Source organism: Geotrypetes seraphini, chromosome 8 (genome assembly GCF_902459505.1).
Source record: "Geotrypetes seraphini chromosome 8, aGeoSer1.1, whole genome shotgun sequence".
Taxonomy (NCBI): Eukaryota; Metazoa; Chordata; class Amphibia; order Gymnophiona; family Dermophiidae; genus Geotrypetes; species Geotrypetes seraphini.
Window position 1 is genome coordinate 66,178,804 of NC_047091.1, and position 10,441 is coordinate 66,189,244.

The 10,441-nt window shown below is 49.2% G+C and overlaps 1 protein-coding gene across 1 annotated transcript in view; it reads left to right on the forward strand.

Moving 5' to 3' along the window:
* Positions 1-9,695, forward strand: part of LOC117365847 (phosphomethylethanolamine N-methyltransferase-like) — a 51,090-nt gene extending 41,395 nt beyond the window's left edge. Inside the window, exon 12 of the mRNA XM_033956738.1 lies at positions 9,379-9,695. Within this exon, the coding sequence (XP_033812629.1) occupies positions 9,379-9,510 (132 nt within the window). The 3' untranslated portion in view covers positions 9,511-9,695. The remainder of the gene's footprint in view (positions 1-9,378) is intronic.
* The last annotated feature ends 746 nt before the right edge of the window (positions 9,696-10,441 follow it).

Sequence of the window (10,441 nt, forward strand, 5' to 3'; positions counted from 1 at the left end):
CCTGAATGTCCCCATCACAACAGGTGATCAGGGACTCGGCTGTTTGGAGAGGATAAAGTGTAGTGGGGTGGGAGATGACACCTGTATCAGAAGAAGAGGGCCAATGGAAGCACTCTTGAACACAGCAGGGAAGAACCCCTGCATAGGCAGAGGAACTTAAAGAAATCTTGGTGTATCTGGAAGATGCACTAAGTTAAATTGACAAGTTAAAGAGTGATAAATCACCTGGATGGGATGGGTATATATCCCAGGGTCCTGAAAGAACTCAAACATGAAACTGCTGATCTGCTATTAGTAAGTAACCGGTCGCTAAAATTGTTTGTAATATCTGAAGAGGGGAGGAGGGGCTAATGTTATACCGATTTTTAGAAAGGGTTCCAGGGACAATCCGGGAAATTAAAGACTGGTAAGCATGACTTCAGTGCTGGGCAAAATAGTTGAAATCATTATAAAAAATAAAATTGTGGAACATGTAGGCAAACATGATTTAATGGGACAGAGTCAACATGGGGTTCATCCAAGGAAGTCTTGCCTCATCAATTTGCTTGACTTCGTTGAAGGTGTGAATAAACATTTATTTATTTAAAAAATTTATATACTGCCTGTTAGCAAGCCGTTTCCAATTAAACATATATACTTATTTATAAATAATCTGGAAATTGGAATGAGTAACGTGCTTAAATCTCCCCCCCTTTTTTTTTTTTTTACAAAACCTTAGGCATGTTGTGAAATAACACAAAACCTTACGAAAGTCACTCAAGCCTTACAGAGCAGTGGTTGACAACCCAGTTCTCAGGGTATACCTAACCAGTTGAGTTTTCAGGATTTCCACCATCAATAAACATGAGCTAGCTTTGCATATAAAGGAGGCAGTGTGTGCAATCTCTCATGCATATTAATTATGGAAATCCTGAAAACCTGACTGGCTGAGTGTGCTTAATGACTTGGTTCAGAACCACTGCTCTAGAGCAGGGGTAGGGAACTCCGGTCCTCGAGAGCCGTATTCCAGTCGGGTTTTCAGGATTTCCTCAATGAATATGCATTGAAAGCAGTTCCCTACCCCTGCTCTAGAGCATATCTACCCTATTATAATAACATTACCCTCTAGGAGTCGCACAACGAGGGCCTACTTAGGAAAATCAGTACCGTAAGCATTGCAGTGGGAACTAGAACTTCGGTACATGTTATCAGGAAAACTTTTTTTTTTTAAATTCTTTATTCATTTTAAAACTTTCATCAAGTGTACAAAAATTCATAATAAACACTATTAATTAGACCACTTGAACATCTTATCAGTGTATCTTATAAATATAAATGCAACCCCCCCTCCCACCCTCCCTCTAAGCCCATTATTCATTATAAGATCATAAACCCTCCAATTGAAACCCTCCCCCCACCCAACACTAAGTGGTGTATAATTAATAGAGAAATGGCATTTAATCATGACAAAAAGATGTTCATGGCTCCCATATTTTTATAAAATTTTTATACTTTCCATCAGGAAAACTAAACAAGCTGTATTAGTAAAGATTGATCATACACAGTAAGTGCCAACAGAATAGCTGGTCTTGGTCACATATGAAGAACACAGCCTCTCTTCAAATACAGGCTAAGTGACCCCAAAGTATTAAGGGAGACAAAAATTAAACTGAACCCCCCAAGCTAGATTTTGCATACAGTGTAGCAGCAGAGAAATAGAAATAGTAATGCATTTCCATGTTTAGTGTGCAAAGTATAAAGAGAGTACACACAGATACTCAGAGAAGTGGACCAGCAGCAGCTCTGTGATGGCAAGCGGGGTAGAGGTTTTGTGTGTGCGGAGGGGGGGGGGGGCTGACGAGAGGAAAATTCTGGCCCATGGGGTTCACTCCAAATCACACTAGCAGATAGGGTAACTAGCAGTGCTGCCTCTCACTTTGATTCCAAATCAGAAAGGTTGAATTTTGGGCTTGGAAGACTTAGGGCTAGATTCACTAATCTTCCTGCTCCGGGGCCGATCCGATCCACAATACGTCCTCATGCAAATGGGGGCGATCGGAGGCACGTCCCACACCGACCACATGGATCGCTGCAGAGCAATCCTGACGCATACGCAAACCATTTTCTTTGCCTGTAGATGGTCTGCACATATGCTGGCCCTCCATGAACAAGTACTGCCTTCTAGCGTAAGCCCCGGCAGAGAGATTATTGGCACGAGTAGTTGCTGTATTATCCCAGGACAAGCAGGCAGGTATTCTCACTAGTGGGTGATGTCATCAGACAGAGCCCGGTACGGACGTCTCACAAGCACGTGTTGCTTGTAGAAACTTAAAGTTTCCAGATGCCCGCACCGCGCATGCGCCGGTGCCTTCCCGCCCGGAGAGCCGGGCGTGTCTCCTCAGTTCTTTTCTTTCCGCGGAGCTGAGAAGTTCAACTTCATCATGCGCTAGCTGAATTCAGTTAAATTTGCCTTCCTTGTCCGCGTTTTTCGCTTTCTTTTGATTACAATTAACAGTACATTTCTTTTTCAGTTTAAAAAAAAAAAAAAAAAGATTATTTCCTCCGGCGGGTCGAACGGGCCGGCCACGTGGCTCAGGCCTACTGGCTTCGACCTCGCGGCGGAGATTTTCCGGCCTATGTCCCGGCCAATCACCGGGTTTAAAAAGTGCAGCAAGTGCCAACGCGCGATTTCACTCACGGACCCGCACCGACGCTGTTTGCAGTGTCTTGGTCCTGACCACATCCCGAAATCGTGCAGGCCTTGCTCTACCCTTACGGCACGCTCATTCAAACGGCGTTGCCTATTGTGGGAGTCGATGTTCAAGATGGACGCAGCTAAGGATCCTTCGGCTTCCACTTCATCTGATACTTCCCCGGTTCGTGCGAAACCGGCATCGACCCCTCCTGCATCGAGTGTGGTGAAACCGGCATCGTTCATCCCGACACCATCCACGAGCTCGACGTCGGTGCCTGCCCCGGTCTCCTCGGTTCAGGTACCTCTTCCTTCCACAGTACCACCAGTGGTCATCAAAGTGCCTAAAGCTACCAAGCATAAGCACTCGACCTCGAAGGAACGCGATGACCGTGCAGGAGGACCCCCTTTCGGTGCGGATCCCTCCTTATCGGCTTCGCTGCGGTCCATGCTGGAAGCTCAATTCGTTGAGCTCATGCAGACCATCGGACCCGGGCTCATCGCTGCCATACAGGGTGACCTCCTGGTACCGGTCCAAAGGGGCGGTCCGCCCCCTCCCCCACGCCGTTCGACCTCGAAAACCGACGAGGACGAACGGGGGAGGGCGGCGATGCCCATGCGGCAAGCCTCGCCTAGCGATATGCCGCCATTAGAGCCCATTACGCCTCCGCGCCAATATGGGACCAGACCTTCGATCGATAATCAAAGCCCTGGGCATAGTCAGGAAGAGTTCTTCCGCACTCCTTACCAGACTTGGGCAGCATCGCAAGAATCCGCATCGCAACCCCAGTTGCGATCCACCGCTTCCAGCCCTATCCATCACTTGGGGGCCTCGGGAGACCATGCGATGCACAGACGATCCCGATCCCCGTCCCGCCACCGAGACGGACATCGATCCAGACACTCATCGTGGCACTCCGCACGCCATTCGGAGGTGTCACCGCAGAAAAAACTGCAACGTATGGGATACTCCTCATCAGAGGTATCCCCTCCGGAGGGAACGGAGTACGAGGAAACACCCGTACCCGATTCTCCTTGCCATTCCCCGATGTCCATGGACCCGGAGGCCTCTTCCTCCTCCAGCCCGTCTCACAAACTGACGCTGGCGGATCAATTGTCTTTCTCATCATTCCTCCGACAAATGGCGGATGATCTGGATGTGACTCTTGACACGGGCTCCCGATACTCCAAAGAGTATCTGGACACCATGCATTTACCTAACCCTCCAACGGAGTCGCTTCGGCTCCCTCTGCATAAATTGCTGGATCAGACCTTCATGCAGTGTTTCGAAACACCGTACTCCATACCGGCGATTCCCAGCAAACTCGATGCTCGATACCGCATCGTGCACCATAAAGGGTTCGAGGGCCCTCAACTCTCCCACCAATCCCTACTGGTCGAGTCCTCTCTTAAACGCTCTCATCCCTCTCAGGTCTACGCCTCTGTACCGCCGGGCCGAGAGGGGAGAACGATGGACAAATTTGGTAGAAAATTCTATCAAAACTCCATGATGGCGTCACGGGTGCTGAACTACAATTTCTTTTTCTCTTCCTATCTGGAGTTCTTCTTGCCGGTGCTCCGCAAGTTTACTCCTTTCATAGACACCCAAGCTCGATTCGAGTTCGAGGAAGTGGTAGCCTCCCTCTCCCAACTACGCCTCCAGCTGATGCAATCCTCCTTCGATGCATTCGAACTCTCGGCACGAGCTGCCGCAAGCGCGGTAGCCATGCGTCGCCTGGCATGGCTCCGTACAATTGATATGGATCCCAACCTCCAGGACAGACTCGCCAACGTACCATGTGCGGGAGCTGATCTGTTCGATGAGTCTATCGAAACTGTTACCAAGAAGCTGTCGGATCACGAAAAATCTTTTCAATCCATCCTGCGGCCCAAACCCAAACCTCAACAGTCTCGACCTTCCAGGCCACCCCTGATTTACCAGCGGCGTTACATGCCTAGACAAACGCCCGCTGCGAGGCAACCTGCGAAGAGACAACCTCCCCAGAAGTCTCAGCAAAAACCCCAGCCACCGGCTGCACCTAAGGCTACCCAGCCCTTTTGACTCCCTTCCTGGGAGCATAACCGACACCGTTCTGCACCCCTCAGCCTCTCCCATAGGGGGCCGCCTCCATCTTTTTTACCACCGATGGGAGGCCATAACCACGGACCTATGGGTCCTCACCATCATAAGAGACGGATACTCTCTCCAGTTCCATCGGGTCCCCCCGGACCATCCTCCAAGAGAGTATCCTTCAAGCTCAACACAGACCGCCCTTCTTCTTCAGGAAGTCCAAACCTTGCTTCAGCTTCGGGCCGTCGAGCCGGTCCCGTCAAACCAATTGAACCGAGGATTTTACTCCCGGTACTTCCTCGTCCCGAAGAAAACGGGCGACCTGCGACCCATTTTAGACCTTCGGGCCCTCAACAAATTTCTGGTCAAAGAGAAGTTCCGTATGCTGACTCTGGCTTCTCTCTACCCCCTCCTCGAGCAGAACGACTGGTTATGCTCCCTGGATCTCAAGGAGGCCTACACTCACATCCCCATTCACCCGGCCTCCCGAAAGTTCCTCAGATTTCGGGTGGGAAATCTGCATCTACAGTACCGAGTGCTACCATTCGGCCTCTCTTCGTCCCCCAGAGTCTTCACAAAGTGCCTGGTGGTAGTGGCCGCGGCACTCCGGGACAAGGGTCTACAGGTGTTCCCATACCTCGACGACTGGCTCATCAAGGCCCCGTCAGCCCCAGAGGTCACTTCGGCGGCCTTGACTACAATCTACTTCCTCCAGAATTTGGGCTTCGAGATCAACTTTTCCAAGTCTCATCTACAACCCACCCAGTCCCTCCCCTTCATCGGGGCAGTCCTGGACACCATTCAACTCCGAGCATTCCTGCCTCTTCAACGCATGGAGGCTCTTCTTCATCTCTGCCAGTCGGTGTCTACTCGCCAAACCCTACCGGCGAGACAACTGATGGTGCTCCTGGGCCACATGGCCTCCACAGTACATGTGACACCCTTTGCCAGACTCCATCTCAGAATCCCCCAGTGGACCCTGGCATCACAGTGGAATCAGACGTCCGATCCACTAACCAAACGCATCATAGTCACACCTGCTCTTCGGCAGTCTCTACTTTGGTGGATGACCTCTTCGAATCTATCCAGAGGTTTGCTGTTGCACTCTCCCCCCCATCAGAAAGTTCTCACAACCGATTCGTCGAACTATGCATGGGGGGCCCACCTGGACGGTCTCCGCACCCAAGGATTCTGGACCAGTGCGGACAGACTACATCAAATCAATCTACTGGAGCTCAGAGCCATCTTCAATGCTCTCAAAGCTTTCCAACACCTACTTCACGACATGGTGATCCTCATTCGCACAGACAATCAGGCCGCCATGTATTACATCAACAAGCAAGGAGGCACGGGCTCGGCCCTCCTTTGCCAGGAAGCTCTACGAGTCTGGGACTGGGCGGTGCACCACAACGCCCTCCTCAGAGCTGTCTACATTCAGGGGAAGAACAACGTCTTAGCAGACAACCTAAGTCGTCTTCTACAACCTCACGAATGGACTCTCCATTCCAGCCCCCTTCACAAAATCTTCACACAGTGGGGGACGCCTCAGATAGACCTCTTTGCGGCTCCCCACAACTCGAAACTGCCTCAGTTTTGCTCCAGGATCTACACCCCTCACCGCCTCGAGGCAGATGCTTTTCTACTGGACTGGGGGAAACGATTTCTATATGCGTTCCCACCATTCCCGCTGATCCAGAAGACTCTGGTCAAGCTGAAACTCGAACAGGCCACCATGATTCTAATAGCTCCTCGGTGGCCCAGACAACCTTGGTTCTCCCTTCTGCTTCAACTCAGCAGCAGGGAACCAGTACCACTTCCAGTGTTTCCTTCACTACTTACTCAACATCAAGGATCACTACTTCATCCCAACCTGCAGTCTCTCCACCTGACAGCTTGGTTCCTCTCAACGTAACCCCTCACCAATTCTCACAAGGAGTGAGGGAGGTCTTGGAGGCTTCCAGGAAGCCCGCCACTCGACAATGCTACTCCCAGAAATGGACTAGATTCTCCTCATGGTGTGTTTCTAAATCAAAGGAACCTCAGCGAGCTTCCTTATCCTCCGTGCTGGACTATCTCCTACACCTATCTCAATCTGGGCTCAAGTCTACATCCATACGAGTCCACCTGAGCGCTATTGCGGCTTTCCACCAGCCTCTACAAGGGAAACCCCTCTCGACCCACCCGGTGGTCGCCAGATTTATGAAAGGACTCTTTCATGTTAACCCTCCTCTCAAACCACCCCCGGTAGTTTGGGATCTCAATGTAGTCCTTTCCCATCTCATGAAGCCCCCGTTTGAACCACTCAACAGGGCCCCTCTTAAGTACCTCACCTGGAAAGTGCTTTTTCTTGTAGCCCTTACATCTGCTCGCAGGGTCAGCGAACTCCAGGCATTGATGGCGGATCCACCATTCACAGTATTCCATCACGACAAGGTGGTCCTCCGCACTCACCCGAAATTCCTGCCTAAAGAGTTCTCCGAATTTCATCTCAACCAATCCATTGTACTTCCAGTATTCTTCCCTAAGCCCCATTCTCACCATGGAGAATCGGCCCTTCACACTCTAGACTGTAAACGTGCCTTGGCTTTCTACCTGGATCGTACCAAGCCACACAGAACCACCCCCCAATTTTTTGTCTCCTTCGATCCTAATAAGTTGGGAAGACCCGTATCAAAGCGCACCATCTCTAATTGGATGGCGGCTTGTATCTCTTTCTGCTATGCCCAGGCTGGATTATCACTTCCTTGTAAGGTCACAGCCCATAAGGTCAGAGCAATGGCAGCCTCAGTAGCATTCCTCAGATCAACACCAATCGAGGAGATTTGTAAGGCTGCCACCTGGTCCTCGGTTCACACTTTCACCTCACATTATTGTCTGGATACTTTCTCCAGACGGGATGGACAGTTTGGCCAAACAGTGTTGAAAAATTTATTCTCTTAAGTCGCCAACTCCCCCTCCATCCCACTGAGGTTAGCTTGGAGGTCACCCACTAGTGAGAATACCTGCCTGCTTGTCCTGGGATAAAGCAATGTTACTTACCGTAACAGTTGTTATCCAGGGACAGCAGGCAGCTATTCTCACGTCCCACCCACCTCCCCTGGGTTGGCTTCTCAGGCTAGCTACCTGAACTGAGGAGACACGCCCGGCTCTCCGGGCGGGAAGGCACCGGCGCATGCGCAGTGCGGGCATCTGGAAACTTTAAGTTTCTACAAGCAACACGTGCTTGTGAGACGTCCGTACCGGGCTCTGTCTGATGACATCACCCACTAGTGAGAATAGCTGCCTGCTGTCCCTGGATAACAACTGTTACGGTAAGTAACATTGCTTTGTGGTCAGGCTCTGGCTGCAGGACCTGCCTCTCGCCATGAGAGACACGTCATGCAAGCAGTCAGCTCTCCTCGCCGGTATCTCGTGGCACATCTGGACTCGGCCGGGGCGCACAGTTTACAATACACTGGTCTATGGGAATGTAGCAGCGATGAAATAGAGCAGACCTGCAGGGCCTGAAAACCATTGGGCCCTGCAGGTCTGCTCTATTTCATCGCTGCTACATTCCCATAGACCAGTGTATTGTAAACTGTATGCCCCAGCCAAGTCCAGATGTGCCACGAGATGCCGGCAAGGAGGAGAGGCGCCGGCACCAGCTGACTGCTTGCATGACGTGTCTCTCATGGCGAGAGGCAGATAATTAGAAATCTCCTTTTAAATTAGAAATTTCCTTTTCTTGAGCTATGCAACTCCAGACTGTGTCCTTCAGCACTAGCTACTATTTAGAGGAAGGCTACCAGAATGGTCCAAGGGCTAACCCTCCACAATGAATATGCATGAGAGAGATTTGCCTGCACTGCCTTCTAGGTATGCAAATCTCTCTCATGCATTTTCATTGTAGATATCCTGAAAACCTGGCCTGCCAGTAGATCTCGAGGACCGGACTTGGGCAGCCCTGGTCTAAGAGCTTTGAAAATGAACCCCTAGGTCTCCTCTGCCACTGCTGTGTGTGTGTGTGTGGGCATGCTCCCTCTCTCTGGAACTTGAGGGTCTGTAACAGCGTGAGAGAGTCAGTGTCTTTTGCAGGAGTGTGGGAGTCGAGACGATGAATGCAGGAGAGCTGGTAGGTATGGAAGTGTGAGGTTGGAGGTCTACACCAGTATTTGGTAGTCTTCAATAAAGCACAAAGTGGAATTTTTTAAATTTTTAAAAAAAAAATGAAAAAATTGATAGAACAAGGGGATCCTAGTGCAAAACTGAATTGGAGGAAGGTTCAGAGGAAATATGAGGAGGTGCTCCTCTATGGGCAGGTGGCAAATGCCCAGAACATCTCTAGCCACAGAGATGGGAGCAACTGCAGTCATAATGGCATCCCAGCAGGCTTTAGGACTGAAACTGAGGTTGAAAATATGGGGAAGGAGTGAAGAATGAGTGGAGATCTAGGAGGAGAAGGGGACATTATAATATAATGGCAGTTGGGTAGTCTGGGTGAGCCCAAAGATCCTTATTGATTGCTATCCACTACCTATGAAGTAAGAGTGGAGGGTGGTGAACTTCTCAACTATTTTGCTGGGAAAAGTGGCTTGATAACTGATGCATCGAATAAGCATTTCTATCTTATGTTGCCTTATTTTTTTCCCTTTTACAGATGTTTTCAAAGGAGGATTACAATTACATTGTGGAGAGCTGGAAGGAAAAACTCCATCGTTGCAAGATAGGGGATCAGCGCTGGGGCTTCTTCTATGCTGAAAAACCCCATGATTTTATCTCTGCTGACTAGGGTCTCATCCTCTTCCCTCCCCTTCTTCTCTCCTGCAGTTTTAAATCCGTGATCTTGTCCCCTCCTCTCTTCTAAGGCATCAGCCTGGGAGGCTGGAGAAACAGTTGAATCGTAGCGTGTGTTGGACCTATGATTTTACATTACCAAAAGATTTTTAATAAACCTGATAGTGCTTGAATTATTATTTTTTTTGTTTCAGACCATATTTATTGTAAGTGAAACACAGCTGCAGTAATCACAACATCAAAAAGCAAACATTACAGCATAGAATCAAAATAAAGCACTACATCAGGGGTGCCCACACTTTATGGGCTTGCGAGCTACTTTTATAATGACTAAGTCAAAATGATCTACCAACAATAAAATTAAAAAAAACCCACAAAGCACACTGAAAGGCAGAGAAAATGTTAATTATTCATATTCCGGGGGTTTTCAAAGAAGTCACGGCAGATGACTCTATGCAATGTCAACTTAGTAACAAAATACAAAAATAGACAAATACATCCCCTCCCTTTTTACTAAACCACAATAGTAGGTTTTAGCACAGGGAGTTACGCTGAGTGCCTCGTGCTGCTCTCAATGCTCATAGGCTCCCTGCGCTAAAAAACGCTATTGCGGTTTAGTAAAAGGGAGCCTTAGTGCAAAATATAGACAGCAGATCTAAATTCTCAAAACCGACACATTTTGATCACTAAATTGAAAATAAAATCATTTTTCCTACCTTTGCTGTTTGGTGATTTCATGAGTCTCTGGTTGCACTTTCTTCTTCTAACTGTGCATCCAATCTTTCTTCCTTTCAGCCTCTTGTATGTTTTCTCTCCTCCAGACCTCATTCTCTCCCCCAACTTTTTCTTTCTGTCTCCCTGTTCCCCCTTCTTTCTGTCTCCCTGTCTGCCCCCTTTCTTTCTTTCTCCGTGCCCTCCCCCAAGCC